The 25,572-nt window shown below is 40.2% G+C and overlaps 1 protein-coding gene across 1 annotated transcript in view; it reads right to left on the reverse strand.

The window, feature by feature from the left end:
* LOC128659943 (gastrula zinc finger protein XlCGF26.1-like) overlaps positions 1 to 25,572 on the reverse strand; it is a gene marked incomplete at its 3' end in the record, with an annotated part of 470,541 nt that overhangs the window by 357,009 nt on the left and 87,960 nt on the right. Inside the window, exon 4 of the mRNA XM_053713533.1 lies at positions 14,908 to 14,921. Within this exon, the coding sequence (XP_053569508.1) occupies positions 14,908 to 14,921 (14 nt within the window). The remainder of the gene's footprint in view (positions 1 to 14,907; positions 14,922 to 25,572) is intronic.

The raw sequence follows: 25,572 nt of genomic DNA on the forward strand, positions 1-25,572 counted from the left end.
CCGGTAACAGATCTAGTAGGGGGCAGACTTTCGCTCTTCGCCCAGGCTTGGGCAAGAGATGTCCAGGATCCCTGGGCATTGGAAATTGTATCCCAGGGATATCTTCTGGACTTCAGAGCTTCTCCTCCAAAAGGGAGATTTCACCTTTCACAATTATCTGCAAACCAGATAAAGAGAGAGGCATTTTTACACTGTGTTCAAGACCTCCTAGTTATGGGAGTGATCCACCCAGTTCCAAAGGAGGAACAGGGACAAGGATTCTATTCAAATCTGTTTGTGGTTCCCAAGAAAGAGGGAACCTTCAGACCAATCTTAGATCTCAAAATCCTAAACAGATTTCTCAGGGTCCCATCATTCAAGATGGAGACTATTATTATTATTATTATACTTTATTTATTAAGCGCCAACATATTCCGCAGCGCTGTCCATGGATACAATTCAATTAAATAAAACAATACAAGACTTGTAAGATACAGGACAAAATTTACAAACACATACAGGAGGGATAGAGGGCCCTATTCCCGTGGGAACTTACAATCTAGAAGGGTAGGAGGTTGGGAAACAGGAGGTGAGGACTGCAAGATTGAGAAGGATGTTAATACAGAGTTAGATGCGGGAAATATTAGGTAAGTGAAATTAATTTATTATTGAGTTGGGTGGTAGGCTTCCCTGAACAGAAAAGTCTTCAGGGAGCATTTAAAGGAAGAAAGATTAGGGCAAAGCCTGACAGCACGAGGGAGAGTGTTCCAGCGGGTAGGTGCTGCACGACAGAAGTCCTGCAGTCTAGCATGAGAGGAGGTGATAGTTGCGGATGCAAGGAGCAGGTCATTGTTGGATCTTAGTGGACGGGCTGGAGTATACTTGTGTATTAGAGAGGATAGGTAGAGGGGAGCGGCGTTGGTGAGAGTTTTGTATGTCAGGGTGAGAATTTTGAATTTAATTCTGCTGTGAATGGGGAGCCAATGAAGGGACTCATAGAGAGGTGCAGCAGATACAGTTCGACAGGAAAGGTGGATCAGCCTGGCAGAGGCATTTAGGATGGATTGAAGGGGGGAGAGGCGGGAAAGAGGAAGGCCAGCGAGTAGGTTGTTGCAGTAGTCAAGTCGGGAGATAACAAGGGAGTGGATTATTTGCTTTGTGGTGTCAGCGCTCAGAAAAGGGCGAATTTTAGAAATATTGCATAGATGATTGCGGCAGGATGTAGTAAGCAATTGGATATGGGGGATGAAGGATAAGTTTGAGTCAAGTATGACTCCGAGGCAGCGGACTTGGGGCGATGGGGAAATGGTGATTCCGTCAACAGGGTTAGAGAAGTCAGAAGTCGGCGTAGAGCTTGAGGGGGGGATAAGAAGGAGCTCAGTCTTGGACATGTTAATCTTTAGGTGGTGAGAGGCCATCCAGGAAGAAATACCAGATAAGCAGTTGCTGACATGAGAAAGGACAGAGGGAGAGAGAGCAGGGGTGGAAAGGTAGATCTGGGTGTCATCAGCATAGAGGTGATATTTGAAACCATAACTGTTGATAAGTTTACCTAGCGAAGAAGTATAGATGGAGAAGAGTAGAGGACCCAGAACAGATCCTTGAGGTACTCCAACAGACAGAGGCATAGGAGAGGAGGAGTCGCCGGCAAGTGACACAGAAAAAGACCTGTGAGAAAGATAGAAGTGAATCCAGGAAAGAGCAGTGTCACAGAGGCCAAAAGAGCTAAGGGTCTGTAGGAGGAGGGGGTGGTCAACTGTGTCGAAGGTAAATTAATTTTTCAAGGAGTTTTGATGTTAGTGGAAGCAGTGATATGGGGCGGTAACTTTCAGGAGAATTAGGGTTGAGGGAGGGTTTTTTGAGTATGGGAGTGACTTTTGCGTGTTTGAAAGAAGATGGGAATGAGCCGGTAGAGAGAGATAGGTTGAAGATGTGGGTAAGAGCAGGAGACTATTCGTACCATCCTACCTATGATCCAGGAGGGTCAATACATGACTACAGTGGATTTAAAGGATGCTTATCTTCACTACCGATACACAAAGATCATCATCGGTTTCTCAGGTTTGCCTTCCTAGACAGGCATTACCAGTTTGTAGCTCTTCCCTTTGGGTTAGCTACAGCCCCAAGAATCTTTACAAAGGTTCTGGGCTCACTTCTGGCGGTCCTAAGGCTGCGGGGCATAGCAGTGGCCCCTTATTTAGACGACATTCTGATACAGGCGTCAAATTTCCAAATTGCCAAGTCTCATACGGACATAGTTCTGGCATTTCTGAGGTTGCATGGGTGGAAAGTGAACAAAGAAAAGAGTTCTCTATCCCCTCTCACAAGAGTTTCCTTTCTGGGAACCCTAATAGATTCTGTAGAAATTAGGATTTACCTGACAGAGACCAGGTTATCAAAACTTCTATATTCCTGCCGTGTTCTTTATTCCACTTCTCGCCCTTCGGTGGCTCAGTGTATGGAAGTAATCGGCTTAATGGTAGCGGCAATGGACATAGTGCCGTTTGCCCGCCTACATCTCAGACTGCTGCAACTTTGCATGCTCAGTCAGTGGAATGGGGATTACACAGATTTGTCCTCTCTACTAAATCTTGATCAAGAGACCAGGGATTCTCTTCTCTGGTGGCTATCTCGGGTCCATCTGTCCAAAGGTATGACCTTTTGCAGGCCAGATTGGACAATTGTAACGACAGATGCCAGCCTCAGGGATTGTGGACTCAGGAGGAGACACTCCTTCCGATAAACTAAGAGCGATATTCAATGCTCTTCAGGCTTGGCCTCAGTTAGCGACAATGAGGTTCATCAGATTTCAGTCGGACAACATCACGACTGTGGCTTACATCAACCATCAAGGGGGAACAAGGAGTTTCCTAGCGATATTGGAAGTTTCAAAGATAATTCGTTGGGCAGAGATTCACTCTTGCCACCTATCCATATCCCAAGAGTAGAGAACTGGGAGGCGGATTTTCTAAGTCGACAGACTTTCCATCCGGGGGAGTGGGAACTCCATCCGGAGGTGTTTGCACAATTTATTCCTTGTTGGGGCAAACCAGAACTGGATCTCATAGCGTGTCGCCAGAACGCCAAACTTCCTTGTTACGGATCCAGGTCCAGGGATCCCAAGGCGACGCTGATAGATGCTCTAGCAGCACCTTGGTCCTTCAACCTGTCTTATCTGTTTCCACTGTTTCCTCTGCTCCCTCGTCTGATTGCCAAAATCAAGCAGGAGAGAGTATCGGTGATCTTGATAGCGCCTGTGTGGCCACGCAGGACTTGGTATGCAGATCTGGTGGACATGTCATCCTTTCCACCATGGACTCTGCCTCTGAGACAGGACCTTCTACTTCAGGGTCCTTTCAACCATCCAAATCTAATTTCTCTGAGACTGACTGCCTGGAGATTGAACGCTTGATTTTATCAAAGCGTGGCTTCTCTGAGTCAGTCATTGATACCTTAATTCAGGCACGAAAGCCTGTCACCAGGAAAATCTATCATAAGATATGGCGTAAATATCTTTATTGGTGTGAATCCAAGGGTTACTCATGGAGTAAAGTCAGGATTCCCAGAATATTATCTTTTCTCCAAGAAGGATTGGAAAAAGGATTGTCAGCTAGTTCCTTAAAGGGACAGATTTCTACTCTGTCTATTCTTTTGCACAAGCGTCTGGCGGATGTTCCAGACGTTCAGGCATTTTGTCAGGCTTTAGTTAGAATCAAGCCTGTGTTTAAACCTGTTGCTCCGCCATGGAGTTTAAATTTGGTTCTTAAAGTTCTTCAAGGGGTTCCGTTTGAACCTCTTCATTCCATAGATGTCAAGCTTTTATCTTGGAAAGTTCTATTTTTGGTAGCTATGTCCTCGGCTCGTAGAGTTTCCGAGTTATCTGCCTTACAATGTGATTCCTCTTATCTGATCTTCCATGCACATAAGGTAGTTTTGCGTACCAAACCTGGGTTTTTACCTAAGGTGATATCTAATAAGAATATCAGGGGGACTTCCGGGCGGCGGCCATGACAGGTCGTGAGATTTACAGCTGCTCCAGCTTTCCAGGCTTATCTGTGTGATATCACCTACTTGTGCTACCACCTAAGCTAGTGACACCCATATTCTGAATCGGATGAGATTGCTCTTCAATTTCATACCTAGATTCCCAAGATTTCTGCAAGCTAAATCTTCCGGAGCTTACCGAGAGGTTTCGGCCTCTACTAAACCCCCCCGTCTGAGCACCTACGGGCCTCAGTCATTGCGCAGTGCCAAAAGTCCGCTGCACATACCTAACGTGTCTAATTCAGATTGAAGATATACTTCAAGCATGATACACAACTTAGAGTCAGAGATTTTGCAGCTCCTACATGAACATTTTTTATCCCTCGAACGACACCTGTGTGAGGCCTTCGGGATAGAACAAGAGAGCCAGCAAACACTGAGACAAGCTGCAGAGGAGCTAATACCCTTCCATCTGCCTAAAGGAACACAAGATCCCCAGGACTGTGCTATACAGGGGAACATACTGGTCGCAACAGCCGTATCTGGAGAACATTCTCCTCTTCAAATTAGAGATGCCCATCAGCAGGCCCGAGCTCCAACTGCTCACGGAGCAACAACGGACTCGCAGCCGACTACGCTGCTTCAGAGCAGCGATACCTCAGGCGCAGAGAGACCACACCACATGCGAGCCGCACTAACCCCTGAACTTACCGATGGTTGCGGGGTACAGCCGCGCGAGTGGAAGATTTCATTTAATGGAAATACACCAGGGGCTGTGATGGAGGTACGCGCGGCGGCGCGCCAGCTACCTCACCTTGAGCGAAACACCTTTGTAATACCTCAGCAGCTGAGAAGTCTCAGGCAGTCTCCCTATTCAGTTACCGCAGATGGGCTTGTGTTGGAAGGGGGCCGCCTGCAGCGATATTCTACAAGGCGGCTGTATTACCTGGCTCAGTTACAGTATGGAGACCGGGCTGTAGGATCGCCTCACTGGGTGGCTCTGCAAATGGACGCCACGTTGTGCTCACAACAACCACCCTTCATTCCCATGGTGGTAAGACATGCCGAATTGCTGGGACTGTTCAGTATGTGGAAGGTGGGCATAGGTTAGATCATTTGGGAAGTCCGGTGTTACCTCAATATCCTTGGGTTCACACGGAACAAAATATGACCGAACTGTGTAGGTTTTGACTCATCTGAAAACTGCTCTTTCCTTCTGTAGTTAACTGGCCCAGTTTTTGCCCTGGGTAGCTATAATCCTAATACGGCAGTTAGATGTTCTGGGGTCAGAGAAGTATGCAGAACGCTGCACACCATTGTAGGACTTCAAACGTCTATGTGGACTTGTCTGGTTTGTTCCTAACTACCACATACCATCCAGATAGTTTTCTATCACTACATGACTATTTTCATAACTGTAAAAATATTTAATGTGCAGCAATATCTTACGTATATCTATCACATCCAGCTCACCCTTCTCTACTTCGTCTTTGTTTTTGTTTATTACCGCCACAATTTCCCATCACATTGCGTATTTGTTTTCAATGTGGATGCTGCTCCTGTTTTCCTGACATATATTTTGACACCAACTGCCATATTACTGTTATGCCTGTTAAAATAGTCTGTTTCTGGCTTCCCAAGTTCTTAGGACTTATATCAACTTTGGGGGGTTTACACTGCCAAATATTGCCTGTATATTGCCATAACCTTATTACATAGCCTGATTCTGTTAATGACAGTCTACAAAGTTATTAATCTATGCTTAATTAAGCAGGTAAACCTTAGGGCTGTACACCTCATCACTTTTAGACATATTTGATTTCAAGTCTGATCTTCAAATGTTTTTGAATTTCTAGTAGATATACAAGTACCTGAGTTTTCCCATTTTTACCCCCAATTATTACCTGAACCTGAATGTAGGGTATAGGTAGATCTATAGCCCCTGTGTGTTTCCACACAATACATGTACCTATGGGATTTCTACTGCCATATAGAGTTTCAATATATACCTAATCTATTTGATATATGCTATTTAACAAGCCAGTTGTTTTGTTATTTTCTTTGTTTCCCCTACAATTCCCTACTAGCTTTCGGATTGTTTTCTGGGAGGTCCAAGAGAGGCCTCTAATATTCTTTAAGGGAAATCACTGTCCTTGACTCTATGCAATATGTGAAGGGGACACTCTTTAAATTGAAAACCTGAGGTTATCTAATATCTGTTTAATGGGGCGATTAACAGTACTTACTGTGAATTTTCACATGTTTATTGTTTGGTAATTTTCCTATATGTTTGAAACTGAATTTTCATTTGCCTGTACCATTTATAATAACCTTAATAAATAAAAAAAAAAAATAAAAAAAAAAAAAGAATATCAATCAGGAGATTGTTGTTTCGTCATTGTGTCCTAATCCTTCTTCAAAGAAGGAACGTCTATTACACAGTCTTGACGTGGTTCGTGCTTTAAAGTATTATTTACAAGCTACTAAAGATTTTCGTCAAACATCTGCTTTGTTGTCTACTCTGGACAGAGGAAAGGCCAAAAGGCTTCGGCAACTTCTCTTTTGCTTTGGCTAAGAAGTATAATACGCTTAGCTTATGAGACTGCTGGCCAGCAGCCTCCTGAAAAGATTACAGTTCATTCTACTAGAGCTGTGGCTTCCACATGGGCCTTTAAAAATGAGGCTTCTGTTGAACAGATTTGCAAGGCGGCGACTTGGTCTTCGCTTCATACTTTTTCAAAGTTCTATAAATTTGATACTTTTGCTTCTTCGGAGGCTATTTTTGGGAGAGAGGTTTTACAGGCAGTGGTGCCTGCCTTGTCCCTCCCTTCATCCGTGTACTTTAGCTTTGGTATTGTTATCCCACAAGTAATGGATGATCCGTGGACTGGATACACCTTACAAGAGAAAACATAATTTATGCTTACCTGATAAATGTATTTCTCTTGTGGTGTATCCAGTCCACGGCCCGCCCTGTCATTTTAAGGCAGGTATTTTTTAACTTTAAACTTCAGTCACCACTGCACCCTATAGTTTCTCCTTTCTCTTGCTTGTCTTCGGTCAAATGACTGGAGGTGGCAGTTAGGGGAGGAGCTATATAGACAGCTCTGCTGTGGGTGATCCTCTTGCAACTTCCTGTTGGGAATGAGAATATCCCACAAGTAATGGATGATCCGTGGACTGGATACACCACAAGAGAAATAAATTTATCAGGTAAACATAAATTATGTTTTCTATCTCTGTAATTTCTATGCAATATTCGGTATTGATATTTGTTCTTATCTTTGCTGAGAAAGCTGTATGTTAAGTTTGTATCCTCAATAAAAAAATACTTTAAAAAAAATAATAATTATGTAATTAATAACATTACTCCCATTGTGTTTCTTATTGACAGGTGAATTCACAAATTGCAATAATCTTGGTCATCTTCTTCAAAATCAAAGAAGCCACGTGGGAAATGTATGTTCTGAATGTGGGAAATGTTTTCTTAAGAAATCACATCTTTATAAACATCTGAAAAGTCATACAAGAGAAAATCTATTCTCCTGTTCCATATGTGATAAATGTTTTAATATTAAACAAAATCTTGTTGCTCATCAGAAAATTCATACCGGAGAAAAGCCATTTTCCTGTTCTATATGTGGGAAATGTTTTAATTATAAAACAAATCTTATTGATCATCATAGAATTCACACAGGAGAGAAAGCATTTTCATGTTCTGACTGTGGGAAATGTTTTACTGTGAAATCAACTCTTATTAAGCATCAGAAAATTCATACAGGGGAGAAAGCATTTTCATGTTCTGACTGCGGGAAATGTTTTACTCAGAAATCACATCTTATTACGCATCAGAAAATTCATACAGGAGAGAAAGCATTTTCATGTTCTGACTGTGGGAAATGTTTTACTATGAAATCAACTCTTATTGCACATCAGAAAACTCATACGGGAGAGAAGGCATTTTCATGTTCTGAATGTGGGAAATGTTTTACTTTGAAACCAACTCTTATTAGGCATCAGAAAACTCATTCAAAGAAATCAGTTTAACCTCCTGATGCAGAGGGTGACACGTAGTTGTCACCCACACAATATCAAGTGCTGATGATGACTGCATGTGACCCCCTATAACGCACAGTTTTTCAGTTGTTTGAGGCACCTTTTGCACCTCAAGCGTTTATGAGGTGAACCCATGGTGGATTTGATTTAAATCACTAGTCAGTAAGACCGATTTAAATCATGGTTTTTATTTTAAGAATAAAACATTTCAGATTGTTTTTTCAGTTATACCAGACCATTACTGATTTGGTTATATATCATAGATATGCATAGATAGATCACTGAAATTAATAAAATTATTTGGAGGTGAAATATCTCCATTTTAATTGGTTAATCATTCTTATTTGATCAACGTTTCACCTGTACTTTATTGGAAGGAGAAAAATGATTACATTAATAATAATAGAAATAGTTTTATATAACTAAAACAGTTACATTATTTTTCATGTTTAATGCTTGCCCCTCCCTCCTTACACTTAGGTCCTTGTGCACATCTAGTCTACTCCAAACAATCTTCTATTCAGTGAGCTTCTTGAAACTTAGTATGGTCTGATTCAGTGTACAGGGATTCGCAGGTGAACAATGGCATTAAAGGAAAGTCAAAACATTTTCAATTGACATCTCTTATCTAATTTGCTTTGTTATTTAGGTATCCATTGTTGAAAAGCCTGCATAGGTAGGCACACTCAGATGCAATGCACTACTGTGAGCTAGCTGCTTGTTACTGTTTTACCCATTGTATTCAGCTAGCCCAAGTAGAGCATTGCTCTCTCTCAACAAAGGATCCAAGAGAATGTTGCAAATCTGATCATAGAAGTAAATCTGAAAATTGTATGGTCTATCTGTCCCTTTAAGGTCTGTTTATCAACTCTGTGTTCATTTTATAACAACAGGGATGTTATTTCTGCAGACATAAATTTGAAAACTACAAAACCAATAATATGTGATATCTTCAAGATTGAAAAATTGTCCAAAATAATCTGACAGAAACCTCTTGTGAATGGATTAATGGAATTAATTACCAAAAAAAAAAAAACCCAAAACATTACAACCATGAATATACAGCATCTTGCTATATAATTAAAAAACGAATCTATGTTTCAGGATTAATAACCTTTGGAATATAATATATATCTTAAATAGCAACTATCTTTAGATAGATTTTTCATCAAAAAGCATTTTATGTTTAAAAATCCTATATAAATAAAAACAATCGATTTACATTTTTTAAAAAAAATCAGATAAAAATGATTTGTTATTTTTTAATTAAAACAAACTGGTTTTTATCCACCCTGTGTGACCCAGTGTATTTGCCATACCCGGGGATCCAGGGTCCCTATATAGTTTTAATTGTCAAGTGATGACCTGGAGCCCCATGTTCAGATCAAAGTTATAAATATAACCAAAAGCTAATTTTGAAGTTCAATTGCTAATTTCTATAGAAAAGCTCCATGTTATTTTTAAATTTTGCTTATTTTAGAAATGTTACTTAATACAACTATAGATTCACAACAGTTTTGACTATAGAGATAAGAGAAAAACAATCTCACTGTATTTTTTACAACCTTGTTTATTTCATTTGTAATACAAATATGCATTTTTCACCTTTTGTTGTAGATTTCTCACATGATATAGATAAAATAATGTTATAGTTAGAATCGGCTGGGCCTGCTAAAAAACATAACAACAAAGCTAAAAAAATCATAAAAAAGCAATAATATTTAGTTTGTGTGGTTTTGCCACTGACATATCTTCCAGTAGTGTTTAAATATGAGCAACATCTAAAAGTAGCTCAGATAAGGGGTGTGAAATAGTTCAGCAGCTAAGGGGTAAAATGTGGACTAAACACTTTGAGTTTGTAATATAAAATGTTTAATTGTGTGTATTAAAATAACTTGCAATATACTCTCATTATTTATTTATTTTGTCCCCTTTTCCTGTAATGTAATTCTGAAAATTGTTTGCTTTCCAATTCCCATGAGTTTCTATAAAGTAATGGGAGCTGCTATGTTGTATCCTCTGTCTCTCTAATCTCATCTGCTTAGGATAATTAGGGACAGATGAAGAGTACAAACAATCTCTGTGTGGAATATAGAGGCTTTAAACCCTGTTATAAAGTTACTTTAACACCGCACACAGCCTTAATTTGCACCATACTTTGTCCATAATTGTCCTCAGCAGAATATCATGACACCTGATCACAAAACACTGATGTCACATTTCTTGTTGAAGATTAATTTGCTGGTTACAAATATAAACCTGATCTAGGAGGCAAATATTACAAATCCATTGTATCTTGTGGTCCCACATGGAACATTGTGCACCATTTAATATCTAATAAACTAGCAGCTGTGATTCTTTAAGACAAACTAGTTTTGTGCTACAGACATGTGCAGGGCAAACAATATACAAGATAAAGCTGCACGACAGACCAGGGCACCATCCAGAGATACAAACACTAAAACACAAGGGCCATATTACAAGTGGAGTGCTACGTACCGCTAGAGCGCTAATTGTGCTAGAAGTAAAAAATTTTTTATATATAAATATTTATATTCTTTGTCTCCAGTAAAGTATACAAACAGACCTTTTGCCAAAAAGAAGAGAAAACACAAATAGCCTATTTCAACGTCTTGCAGGACGGAATACATCATTCTGGAGGTGATATTTACATGTATTTTGGCCTTTGACTAGAAAAACACAATTAAAAAACAATAGCATAGGCTTACTATAAATTCTTCATGTATTTTGCTGGATTTTCAACAAATTGACCATTTTTATTTTGGACACACATATAATCAATCTCACAAATCCTAATTGTATAATTCGAAAATACCTTCTTAAACTTAAGAAGGTAAAATTGCCCTTAAAATATATCGATAAGGGGCGGAGCTTGGCCGCTTAGAGAGATGGCTACACATTGACAACTGTATTACCCTAAGGTGAATTGTTTGAATATTTGTATGGGAGAAGCCATAATATACTCATCTGAATGATTTGCTTGTTTCCGAAACATTGTTCTCATATTTAATCTGAGGTCTATATTTAGGGGAGAGTGGAGGTTCTGCTATCAGCCTCTTTCAGTGGGTGTCCCAGGCTAATCGCATCAACAGTGCTATATTAGGAGCTTCTAAGGAAGGGGGAGGGAGGAGTGTCTACTCATCCTGATTTCCCAGCTCCTAGAAGCTTCTAATTTGTCAGTAGGATCGGCATATCCAGTAAGACACCATTGTGCTGATTTGGAGGATTCGGCATCTATACTGGACAAGCCCCTGTGACGAAAGCAGTGACGGAGTGATGCTCCAACGTGTCTGTCGGGCGACTCACAACAGTCCCGACTAGCTGTATCTGGCACTTCATCTTGTGCCACTCCATTTGTGAGTAGATTCATCTTTGGGGGAAGGGGTCATTCCTGTGTTCCTGATTATTTCCATACGTTATTGTTCTATGGTGGCGCCTCTCTTGTTTCTCTGTTATCTGCAGGACTTTACACTACTTCATCTTTTTGGGAGTGCGGCCCGAGTTTCCAGGATTTGCAAGAGATTTTATCGCCGTCATACACAAGCGCACCTCATTAGTAACCTCTGTTCTTCTGACTGTTTGCACATTGAAATAGCTCCTAGGCCCATACCACTTGACCAGATCATTACGGCCACTACAGAAGCTTAGAGACCTGCCGCGGGGAGAGATAAAACACCCCAACATCCTGAACTAACCTCAGGGAACAACAAGATTACTACCGCTGCTGCAGGGGGGCGTGTAGAAGCCAAGAATGTCCCTCGTGTCACAGCTGAGGCCTAATGAAAGCTGACTCCGACACCACAAGACACACAACACTACTCCAGGTGCGAATAAAGCACTTGGTAGACAGCATGTGGGCGCAAATCTACAGGCCAACATAGAGTGCACGGAGACAACCTAAACAGAATATACAGAAGGGCGCCAACAGCAGTGCGCGCACAAGGCCTTACCCTCCGTGCAGACGGCTCATACAGAAAAGGCTGGGTAAAGAAGCACTGATACAGACAACCAGCAGGACAGTGATTTGAAAGTGCTCCGATTCCAACACCCAAGTACTGTTGCAGCACGCCACAACCCAAGTGCAGATACAGCCACACAGGATAGCCAGCCCGAGGAAGCACAGACACTAACCTCTCTATAGCAGCTGGGCAACGTTAGGGAGCAGGCAGAAACAAGCCAAAGGCAGCAGTGGGGTTGGATTATATAACCAACCGGTCTGCACAAAATTCCCTTGTTGAGGTCCTATCAGGCTACACACACAGAAGCCGAATAACGTGCACATAGGGCCTGCTGGGAGAGACATGGTCTGTTGCTACAAAGCACAATGCCAGGGCACAGATCAAATAAGCCAGAAGGAACACATAGCACAAAAACAATGCAGCAATACCTAAGACAGGTGGAGGCCCCTTTAACCTCTTCTAATAAAGAACATACAGATTGCATACAATCACAGTCCCTGCCACTAACCCAGACCAGTGCCACATCAGATTCTACAAATCTTACTAAAGAAGATCTTAAGCTTCTCTGCACAAAAGAGGATATAAGAGAGATGATGACTGAGGTTAAAGGGAGGTATGGAGATATGAAAAAGATATTATTAAAGTGAAGAGAGTATCAACCTTGGAAGAGAGCCACAATACTACATATAATGATGTTCAACATCTTTTACGGTTGGTCTATGATCAGGATGAAACAATTCACCATCTTCTAGAGAAAGTGGAAGATTTGGACAATAGAGGGAGACGGAACAACCTCCGTATACGGGGAGTCTCTGAGACCATACTCCCGGCAGCATTGAAGGGCTATCTGCAGGCCCTCTTCAGATCAGTAAAAGGAGACAATAATGCTCCGGAGATAGCAATTGAAAGAGCACACAGGGACCCCCCAAGGCACCCCTGAGAGACGTGGTACTCAAACTACAAAACTTTAAAGACAGGGAGGAGATCCTAAAGTGCTCCAGAAAGAAAGAAAACCATGCATGCTGGAGAGAGGACTCAGATTTTTGCTGACTTGAGGCCTGCCACTCTGCAGAAAAGGAGAGACCTCCATCATATAACCACCACACTGAGAGATCATAACATACCGATGGGGATTCCTGGTAAGCATAATTGCAACAAGAGGGGATACCACGGTGGTCTACAAGTCCGCAGAAGACCTTCCACATTTCTACAAAGCCTTGCAATTGACATTACCACCAAAGGGAACCAGATCACCTCCGAGAGCAACCACAGCTACACCACTAGACAAGGAACTTTCAACATCAGCAGCACTGACAGGCGAAGACTTAACTCCACTGCACGGAGCAGTCGGTTCTTTGCTCCAAGATAGGGACAATAACTGAGAACAGGCATGTACTCTTCCTGTGAGCAGGACTTTTCATAATAATCTGAAGCACAGGTCGTGTAATGTACATATTTAATATTGTTTATATTTAAATTGTTTATCTTCCAATGGGCAAGTTGGTTTGGGATAGCTCCCTTATTGTTGAAGTAACACTTATAGTAAATTATTGTATTACTTGTCTGGTTCCCTGGCCTTTGTTTTAGGGACCTCAAATGGAATTTATTTGTAAACAGGTACATTGCTTCTTACTTGAACTTATCACACTCATTGGGTGTATTTTTGCTTTAGATATCCAGACAATACACACTAAAGAACATACTTTGGCTCCATAGGCCCCTATTATAAGCACTTAGCAGTCTGAAATCACTAAATACATATAGAACGCCCCCCTTGGCCTACTCCATAACTAGCTAGCACAGGGATAACGACCGTTCCACTTAACCACTGAAATAGGGAGGGCTGTCACCATGCAAAACAGGTTAATCTCCCTGATTACTATTAATGCAAAGGGGTTAAACAGCCCTGCAAAGAGATCAATAGCCTTCAATCAACTCCACAAGGATTCAGACGACATCATATTAGTGCAAGAAATGCATTTTAAAAAGGGTAGGGAGCCCAAATTTATCAGTAGCAGATACAGGACATCTTTTTTAGCGTCAGGAGATTCAAAGGCAGGAGGGGTGAGTATTTTTCTTAGCAACAAAATGGAATTTCAACCTCAACACGTAGAGAAAGACCGAGGCAGGCGGTATATAATAGTTATTGACCTTCTATTTGCCCAAATGCTCACACTTATTAGCGTATACCTCCCGAACCAAGAGCAACAAATCCTACTCAAACAAATAAGCTATAAGTTGTTGGAGCTAGCTAAAGGCACAGTATTATTTGGGGAGGATCTGAATTTACCTTTAGATCCAACCATTGACACATCTAGTAGTAAGTCCAGCACCCCAGCAAGAGTTATTAAGGCAGCATACACCAAGTTTAGATTATTAAGACTGCACAACATATGGTGAGATAACAACCCAAGAGCTAGGGACTATACTTTCTTCTCGCACCCCCACCAGATATACACGAGGATTGACTACCTCATGACTGACCAAGCAGGGCTATCGAGGGTACAGGACTCTAGGATACTCTCACTCGCATGGTCAGATCACGCACCGGTGCAGTATAATCTTGAGTGGCCCGACACTCCTGTTCTCCCTGTGGAAGCTTGATGAACAGATCCTTGACCACCCACTGATTAAGATAGAAGTAGACTCTACATTGGAGCATTACTTTAAGAAAAATACATCAATGGACACATCCACTGCAACAGCTTGGGCGCTATCAGGGGGGGGAGTTTATAAAACATAAAGCCAGGAATAATAAATCCAATAGACAATTTCTCAACTCCACATTGGCACAGATCAGATACTGGGAGGGGGAACATAAAAAAAAATCCAACATCAACTACAATCACAAAATCCCTACATCAGGTTAGAAATGACCTAACCAACAATCTTCTACAAAAATATCAACAAAAATCCGCCATGCTACAACAGAAATATTTTGACACTAACGATAAGGCAAGTACCTCTTTGGCATGAGCTATCAAGCGAAGGCAGTTAAACTCACATATATACAACATTCTAGACGAGACTGGTAATACTCAGAGATAGTGCAGCTATAGCGAAGACTATGAGGACATATTATGAAAAACTACAATCTGGACAACAAAAGCAAACAAATAGACATTGACAGGTTCTTATCTGACATCCGAACCCCCACACTCTCGACAGAGGACTTCAAATTCTTAGACTCCCAAATCACTATTGACGAGGTTAGGAAGGCGATCCTTAGCATGCCAAATGGGAAAAGCACGGGCCCCGACATATAGTGAGATAACAACCAAAGAGCTAGGGACTATACCTTCTTCTCACACCCCCACCAGATATACACGAGGATTGACTACCTCATGACTGACCAAGCAGGGCTATCAAGGGTACGGGACTCTAGGATACTCCCACTCACATGGTCAGATCACACACCGGTGCAGTGTAATCTTGAGTGGACCGACACTCCTGTTCTCCCGTTTCTGTGGAAACTTGATGAACAGATCCTCGACCACCCACTGATTAAGATAGAAGTAGACTCTACATTGGAGCATTACTTTAAGGAAAATACAGCAGTGGACACATCCACTGCAACAGCTTGGGCGTTATCAGGGGGGAGTTTATGAAACATAAAGCCAGGAATAATAAATCCAATAGATAATTTCTCAACTCCACATTGGCACAACTATCTTCTACAAAAATATCAACAAAAATCCACCATGCTACAACAGAAATATTTTGACACTAACGATAAGGCAGGTACCTCTTTGGCATGAGCTATCAAGCGTAGACAGTTAAACTCACATATATACAACATTCTAGATGAGACTGGTAATACTCTCAGAGATAGTGCAGCTATAGCGAATACTATGAGGACATATTATGAAAAACTGGACAATCTGGACAATAAAAGCGAACAAATAGACATTGACAGGTTCTTATCTGATATCCGAACCCCCACACTCTCGACAGAGGACTCCAAATTCTTAGACTCCCAAATCACTATTGACAAGGTTAGGAAGGCCATCCTTAGCATGCCAAATGGGAAAACCCCGGGCCCGATGGGCTTGGAATAAAATATTATAAAACATTCCTACATCATGTCTTAGCCCGACTCACTTCATTAATTCACTAACCACGAAAGGTGGTTTTTCAGAACACATGCTGACAGCACATATTTCAGTACTGCCTAAGTCAGGCAAGTCACCAGATAGGCCTGAACATTTTCGGCCTATCTCACTCCGATCTATGCAAAGGGCTTGACCACTAGAATCAACAAATATCTACCTAGTATAATACATCCAGACCAGGTGGGCTTTGTACCGGGCAGAGAGGCAAAGGATAACACCTTGAAGGTCTTGCAGCTCATTACTCATGCCCAGAGACAGGAGCTGCCAGTGGTCCTAGTATCTACAGACACGGAAAAAGCATTTGACAGGGTCCACTGGCGGTTCTTAAAAGGGACACTAAGACATATGAAGTTTAGTGATAACTTTATAAATAGAATCTTCGCACTATATAGCCAACCTACAGCACAGGTCAAAGTTAACAATCTTTTATCCGACAAATTCATAATACAAAACGGGACTCGTGAAGGATGTCCCCTGTCCCCGGTTTTATTCGCCCTAGTAATGGAAATGTTGGCACACAAAAAATGAGGGAGTATGTATATCACAGGAATTACATTGGGTAACACAGAACATAAACTGGCATTATATGCCGATGACGTTTTACTTACACTTACCAATATTGATACAGCACTACCGAAGGCACTTAGCATAATTGCAGACTTTGGGAGAGTGTCTAACTTTCATTTGAACCTTAACAAATCCGAAATCCTAAACATTACTTATAAACCCGAAGAACTGCCCAGACTACTACATAATTGCCCGCTAAAACAACAACAAATTAAAATGAAATACCTGGGAATCTGTCTCCAGATCCCCAGGTAATAATTCAGAGCAATTACAAGAGCCTGGAGAGTGACATTGTGGCAGACCTCTCCAGGTGGAAAAACAAAACAATATCCTGGCTAGGCCGGATTAATGTTATAAAAATGAACGTCCTCCCTCGAATCTTATATGTTTTGCAGACCACACCTGTACCCCTCCCAAAAGGCTTCCTAGATGGCCTTCAAATGCAATTGGAGCATTATATATGGAAGGAAATTAAGCCAAGAGTCGCTAAACACACACTCTACCTCCCTAGAGATAGGGGACGGCTTGGAGTACCTAATCTCAACACCTACAAACTAGCTATTACACTTTAGCGGCTATTAGACTGGTGCCAAAACAACCCACACAAAGTGTGGGTCTGATTGGATTGCAACATCATGGGGGTAGATAATGTTGGAGCGTTGCCTTGCTACACAAGAAGTATAGACATAGTGCAGTAACCACATACCCTTTGTTAACAGAATTTTTCTTCCTTTGGGATAAATCACTTAGCACCACGACCAGAGTTTCCTCCATCCACTCCCCATTGACACCTCTGTGGGAAAACCCAACACTACCTTGGAATCTTAAAAATGCACATCGGACACAGGACATGACTTTCAGGGATAGGACTTTTTTACTCTCTGTTGGATGGGAACAGACTTTGAACATTAGCTGAACTGCAGGAGTTGCTAGGTGACGGGTGCATGAATTGGTACTCTCATGCCCAACTGACACATTTTTTAGACACGCACAAACATAAGGATCTTCTGGTAGGATCACTGATGACATTCGAACTGATATGTGTGAAGGAAACAAAAGGAAACAAACACTAGACACGCAATATCAATCTTATATAAAATACTCCTACAGCCAGATAAACTTGCATTACCTACGTACACGAGGGCTTGGGAAAAGGAGCTAAACTCTGATATTCCCCTGCAGGAATGGTGGAATGCGTTTGAAGCTACAAAAAAAAAACATAAATTTCCACTAGAATTCAGGAGTCTAGCTACAAATACCTATCAAGGTGGTACCTTATACCAAGCAGACTGCAACAAATATACAAGACGACTAGCGGGAAATGCTGGAGGGGATGTGGGGGATAGGGCACCCTAGTTCATATTTGGTGGGATTGCTCTAAACTGGATACATACTGGGTAGAAGTTTTAACACACACCACTAAACTAGTAGGGAAAACAATTCCTAATGACCCTAAAACACTCCTCTACTTAAATCTCCCCAAGATTGAAAGTAGAACACTTAGAGCATTGATGTTTGTTCTGTTGAACAGTGCAAAGTTCCTGATTCCTCAGAGATCGAAGACAAGTGATATACCCGGGGTGGAGGATTGGATTAATCAGGTTGACAATCTGATACAACTGGAAAAATACCATCACATACAGACAGGGACATTGGAAATTCATGAACACGTTAATGGAATGGTCGCAATACAGGAAAGGAATTGTATAATTCTGATACTAACTCAGGGATAACAATACATTGGTCAGAATCCCCTCTCACCTCGAACAGGAACCAGTTGTCCCTCACATTCATGACACTCTTTAAAAAGGCCGGGGGCAGAATCATCATTAAAAATTGTTTTAAAAACATTTTATAACACATTTATTGATCTCCACATTTAGGACATAACGTGGGCTAAGAATTGCTTATTGTCTGCCTTGTGTATTAGATCCTACTGGATTAATTGCTATTTATTTTTCTGGATGTTTGTTGTTATAAGGTGTACTCAATCAGTTAAGACTGGCTGTGGCTAGTTAATGAGAGACTCTCATAAGAAAAAGATGTAAATTAGAAGACCGTTAAACCTGTTTTCACAAAGTAATCTCTTAGCCGGGACATTGACTTTTGTTGAAATGTTTTCGCTTTTATATCCCATGAGATGCATTTCTTATTGCATGTCTTTAATAAAAATATTATTATTTTTTTTTTTTTTTAAATATCGATAAAAGGTCATTTTATAAGATATACAGTGAAAATATATTCCCAAATTCTCAAATCTATGTTAGAATGATATGATATATTTACCTAAATTAGAAGAGTAGTTGAAGAATATATATTCAACCCTGCTTACACAGTGCAACAAAAGACAAATATTACAAAGGACGGATAGACATACAAAATACAAATAGAGGGGGGGGGAATAAAGAAAAAGAAAGAAGAGAGAGAGAGAAGAAAGGAAAAAGTCTCCCATCTCCCCTCCCCATCTATAATCACACAAAGCAGTGTGCTAAATGGATTGATACTTCCCTCAAGATATCAGAACCACAGCCGTCCCACAGTCTCTCCTGAAATCTGTGCAGATAGATAGGGTGTGCCAGGTGGAGGCGCAGGTTCACTCTGTCAATCGATTTAATTGCTGTATATTAGTCTTCATCGGTTTTCATCTGTAGAGATGTACTCCTATTTCAGAGTAGAAGGATTGTGCTATGATACCAAATAAAGACACCATATAAGGCCTGTATATACTCGCAGCATATATTTTCGATATCCGGCTCTTTCTTTGTGCAAAAAAGGATTTCACAGGTTTTCAGGTTAAAGAATTGTATATTTATTTTTCCCAACACTGTCTTTATCAAGAGCTTTTAAAAGTGCTTTACAAATTTTTAAAGCTCTTGATAAAGACGGATGGGCCCGTTGAAATGCGTTGGACAAAATAAATATACAATGGTGTCTTTATTTGGTATCATAGCACAATCCTTCTACTCTGAAATAGGAGTTCATCTCTACAGATGAAAACCGATGAAGACTAATATACAGCGATTAAATCGATTGACAGAGTGAACCTGCGCCTCCACCTGGCACCTCCCCATCTATAATTGTAGTCATACATAAGGGCGACTCAGACCACTAACTTTGACTTCTGAGGTTAACCAGCCTTCCAAGGTGTTGATATCTATTTGTCAGCATTAATTGTTGTAGTAAAGGGGAATCCTGTAGTGGAGATAGAATTTTACTTTGTATGGTGTCTGGAAGGGACAATATATACCTTTCCCATTTTATCAAGAATAATCTTAATTTATTATCTAGAAAAATCATGAGGACTTTTAAATCTGTTGCTACTTGGAGCGACATATTTTTTATGAAAGCTGCTATATTAGCAGCTTTCTTGTCCTTCCAGCTTCTTAAGATCATCTTTTTCGCCACCAATATAGCTGTATTGACTAAGTGTTTGTTGTATATATCTTTTTCCTCTACAAGAAATATAATCTGTTCTGGCTTAAATTTGAAATGAATTGGTAAAAAGTTATTGAGCCAATATTCTACTTTGCACCCAAATTGCAGTATTTTAGGGCAGGAATAAAAAACATGGACCAGGTTGGCTTCAGATGAGCTACATCTTGAGCATTTAATAATTTCTTGATTTTTTCCATCTAGACATTGAGAGATGGGTTAGATAGGCTCTATTCAATAGTTTAATATGTGCTTCTCTAAATGAGATTGCCCGAGTATAGTCTGAGATTAACGAGAAGCTCTTTTTGAATTGCTTTTCCTCTAACTTCCTAAAGTCCCTGCACCATTTAGCATAGAGGTTAGATATTTTTTTCTTTAGCTTCTAAAGATATTATACTCTTATAGAAATAAGAAATTGAATGCTTCCCAGTCCGATAGACATTTATAATAGGGTCTATAATTCTCCAATTATTTGATCTGACTTCTGTCAAGTTATTGGTATTGATAAAATGTCGTACTTGTAAATATGCAAAAAAACTGTGATCTTTTCAGATTTTATTCTTTAACTAATGTGTCAAAAGATTTAACAGAGTTGGATTGCATCTCAATTAATTGACAAATTTGAGTTAGCCCTTTTTTAGCCCAATCTATAAAGGCATAAGTTTCAGTGCCACTTATAAATTGAGGATTTCCCCTTATAGGTAGGTATTGTGAAATTTTATGATTTATCTTTAAATTGTGACATAATTTCTTCCAAGCAAGTGTGATATTATGAATCGTATATTGAAAATTCATTCTATCAGAGGATTTTGTCAAAGGATAATGCAACAGAGCCCTGAGAGATAGAGGATACATTGCTGCCTCCTTACTTTCGTAATGTGTTCTGCCCCTGTTAGCCAGTCTAACACATTTTTAACTAAACATACATAATTATACAATTTTAGATTGGGTAGAGCCAACCCCCCATCCGTTCTGAGATGTGCTACATTTTTCAGTGCTATACAGGGCTTCCTTTTACCCCAGATAAATTGTATACATTGAGAATTAAACTTATGAAGATCTTTAGCCATAATGAAGGCCGGGATGTTCTGCATAAGAAAAGGTATTCTTGGAAAGAGCATCATCTTAATGACAAACACTTTAGCAGATAGGGATAGTGGTATTTTAACCCACTTTTTTAGCGAATCTATGCATTTCTGTCAGATAGGTTCATAATTCATAGTATACAGATAAAAAGGATTTGTGAAAGCTGAGACTTAAAGGGTCAGTAAACCTTAAAATTAATGTTATATAATTCTGCACATAGTGCAGAACTATATAACATTATATTAGCCAACCATTATTTAACATAATATTGCCTTTTTATTTTTAGCAAAAAACGCTGTTTTACAGACCCGCTCTCTGGGCTCTGCTGAGCGGGTCTGGTTTTTTTCCTCAGCGCATCGGGTCAGCTGTATAGTCACAGCCCGGCCCGACCGCGCCATAAGACTAAGTGCAGCTCGCTCCCGCTCTGTCTGACAGCAGGAGCGAGCTGCACTTAGTCTTATGGCGCGGTCGGGCCAGGCTGTGACTATACAGCTGGCCCGATGCGCTGAGGAAAAAAACCAGACCCGCTCAGCAGAGCCCAGAGAGCGGGTCTGTAAAACAGCATTTTTTGCTAAAAATAAAAAGGCAATATTATGTTAAATAATGGTTGGCTAATATAATGTTATATAATTCTGCACTATGTGCAGAATTATATAACATTAATTTTAAGGTTTACTGTCCCTTTAAGCTAATGTTAGACTTGCCAACCTCACTAAACTGCACTTCTCACAACTTGTGCAGTTAAAAAAAGGGATTTTGGAAAACAAAGAATTGAGGTGGCACCTACGGCCGTCTAACAGTGTATGGCAATCACTAATTAAATATGGAAAACTATATAAAAAACTTTTTTTTTTTAAATCGTTTTATAAAAAAAAAAAAAACTGTTAGGAAAAAATAAATAAAGCACATGCAAATTGCTATACTGAAGAAATAAATTCAAGTTTATCAGATCATCAAATTTTCTAAATTTATATAAACAATCATTCATTGCAGACTTGATCATAAAAATATATATCCAAATATAGTCACTCGTAACTATATAACACCGGAATTAGAATAAAAAAGTTTAAAAATAATGTCTAAAATTGCTTCCAAATTAGTATATACTAAATCACATCTTTTCACATTCAATAATAAAACTAGTATAGTTATAATCAGTTAAAACTCTAAGGCCTAGATTTGGAGTTCGGCGGTAAAAGGGCTGTTAACGCTCCGCGGGCTTTTTTCTGGCCGCACCATAAAATTAACTCTGGTATCGAGAGTTCAAACAAATGCTGCGTTAGGCTCCAAAAAAGGAGCGTAGAGCATTTTTACCGCAAATACAACTCTCGATACCAGAGTTGCTTACGGACGCGGCCGGCCTCAAAAACGTGCTCGTGCACGATTCCCCCATAGGAAACAATGGGGCTGTTTGAGCTGAAAAAAAACCTAACACCTGCAAAAAAGCAGCGTTCAGCTCCTAACGCAGCCCCATTGTTTCCTATGGGGAAACACTTCCTACGTCTGCACCTAACACTCTAACATGTACCCCGAGTCTAAACACCCCTAGCCTTACACTTATTAACCCCTAATCTGCCGCCCCCGCTATCGCTGACCCCTGCATATGTTTTTAAACCCCTAATCTGCCGCTCCGTAAACCGCCGCCACCTACGTTATCCCTATGTACCCCTAATCTGCTACCCCTAACACCGCCGACCCCTATATTATATTTATTAACCCCTAACCTGCCCCCCACAACGTCGCCGACACCTGCCTACACTTATTAACCCCTAATCTGCCGAGCGGACCTGAGCGCTACTATAATAAAGTTATTAACCCCTAATCCGCCTCACTAACCCTATCATAAATAGTATTAACCCCTAATCTGCCCTCCCTAACATCGCCGACACCTAACTTCAATTATTAACCCCTAATCTTCCGATCGGAGCTCACCGCTATTCTAATAAATGGATTAACCCCTAAAGCTAAGTCTAACCCTAACACCCCCCTAAGTTAAATATAATATTTATCTAACGAAATAAATTAACTCTTATTAAATAACTTATTTCTATTTAAAGCTAAATACTTACCTGTAAAATAAATCCTAATATAGCTACAATATAAATTATAATTATATTATAGCTATTTTAGGATTAATATTTATTTTACAGGCAACTTTGTATTTATTTTAACCAGGTACAATAGCTATTAAATAGTTAAGAACTATTTAATAGTTACCTAGTTAAAATAATAACAAATTTACCTGTAAAATAAATCCTAACCTAAGTTATAATTAAACCTAACACTACCCTATCAATAAAATAATTAAATAAACTACCTACAATTACCTACAATTAACCTAACACTACACTATCAATAAATTAATTAAACACAATTCCTACAAATAAATACAATTAAATAAACTATCTAAAGTACAAAAAATAAAAAAGAACTAAGTTACAGAAAATAAAAAAATATTTACAAACATAATAAAAATATTACAACAATTTTAAACTAATTACACCTACTCTAAGCCCCCTAATAAAATAACAAAGCCCCCCAAAATAAAAAATTCCCTACCCTATTCTAAATTAAAAAAGTTACAAGCTCTTTTACCTTACCAGCCCTGAACAGGGCCCTTTGCGGGGCATGCCCCAAGAATTTCAGCTCTTTTGCCTGTAAAAAAAAACATACAATACCCCCCCAACATTACAACCCACCACCCACATACCCCTAATCTAACCCAAACCCCCCTTAAATAAACCTAACACTAAGCCCCTGAAGATCTTCCTACCTTGTCTTCACCATCCAGGTATCACCGATCCGTCCTGGCTCCAAGATCTTCATCCAACCCAAGCGGGGGTTGGCGATCCATAATCCGGTCCAGAAGAGGCTCCAAAGTCTTCCTCCTATCCGGCAAGAAGAGGACATCCGGACCGGCAAACATCTTCTCCAAGCGGCATCTTCGATCTTCTTCCATCCGGAGCGAAGCGGCAGGATCCTGAAGACATCCAGCGCGGAACATCCATCCGGACCGACGACTGAACGACGAATGACTGTTCCTTTAAGGGACGTCATCCAAGATGGCGTCCCTCGAATTCCGATTGGCTGATAGGATTCTATCAGCCAATCGGAATTAAGGTAGGAATTTTCTGATTGGCTGATGGAATCAGCCAATCAGAATCTAGTTCAATCCGATTGGCTGATCCAATCAGCCAATCAGATTGAGCTTGCATTCTATTGGCTGTTCCGATCAGCCAATAGAATGCGAGCTCAATCTGATTGGCTGATTGGATCGGCCAATCGGATTGAACTAGATTCTGATTGGCTGATTCCATCAGCCAATCAGAAAATTCCTACCTTAATTCCGATTGGCTGATAGAATCCTATCAGCCAATCGGAATTCGAGGGACGCCATCTTGGATGACGTCCCTTAAAGGAACAGTCATTCGTCGTTCAGTCGTCGGTCCGGATGGATGTTCCGCGCTGGATGTCTTCAGGATCCTGCCGCTTCGCTCCGGATGGAAGAAGATCGAAGATGCCGCTTGGAGAAGATGTTTGCCGGTCCGGATGTCCTCTTCTTGCCGGATAGGAGGAAGACTTTGGAGCCTCTTCTGGACCGGATTATGGATCGCCAACCCCCGCTTGGGTTGGATGAAGATCTTGGAGCCAGGACGGATCGGTGATACCTGGATGGTGAAGACAAGGTAGGAAGATCTTCAGGGGCTTAGTGTTAGGTTTATTTAAGGGGGGTTTGGGTTAGATTAGGGGTATGTGGGTGGTGGGTTGTAATGTTGGGGGGGGGGTATTGTATGTTTTTTTTTACAGGCAAAAGAGCTGAAATTCTTGGGGCATGCCCCGCAAAGGGCCCTGTTCAGGGCTGGTAAGGTAAAAGAGCTTGTAACTTTTTTAATTTAGAATAGGGTAGGGAATTTTTTATTTTGGGGGGCTTTGTTATTTTATTAGGGGGCTTAGAGTAGGTGTAATTAGTTTAAAATTGTTGTAATATTTTTCTTATGTTTGTAAATATTTTTTTATTTTCTGTAACTTAGTTCTTTTTTATTTTTTGTACTTTAGCTAGTTTATTTAATTGTATTTATTTGTAGGAATTGTGTTTAATTAATTTATTGATAGTGTAGTGTTAGGTTAATTGTAGGTAATTGTAGGTAGTTTATTTAATTATTTTATTGATAGGGTAGTGTTAGGTTTAATTATAACTTAGGTTAGGATTTATTTTACAGGTAAATTTGTTATTATTTTAACTAGGTAACTATTAAATAGTTCTTAACTATTTAATAGCTATTGTACCTGGTTAAAATAAATACAAAGTTGCCTGTAAAATAAATATTAATCCTAAAATAGCTATAATATAATTATAATTTATATTGTAGCTATAT

Source organism: Bombina bombina, chromosome 5 (assembly GCF_027579735.1).
Source record: "Bombina bombina isolate aBomBom1 chromosome 5, aBomBom1.pri, whole genome shotgun sequence".
NCBI lineage: Eukaryota > Metazoa > Chordata > Amphibia > Anura > Bombinatoridae > Bombina > Bombina bombina.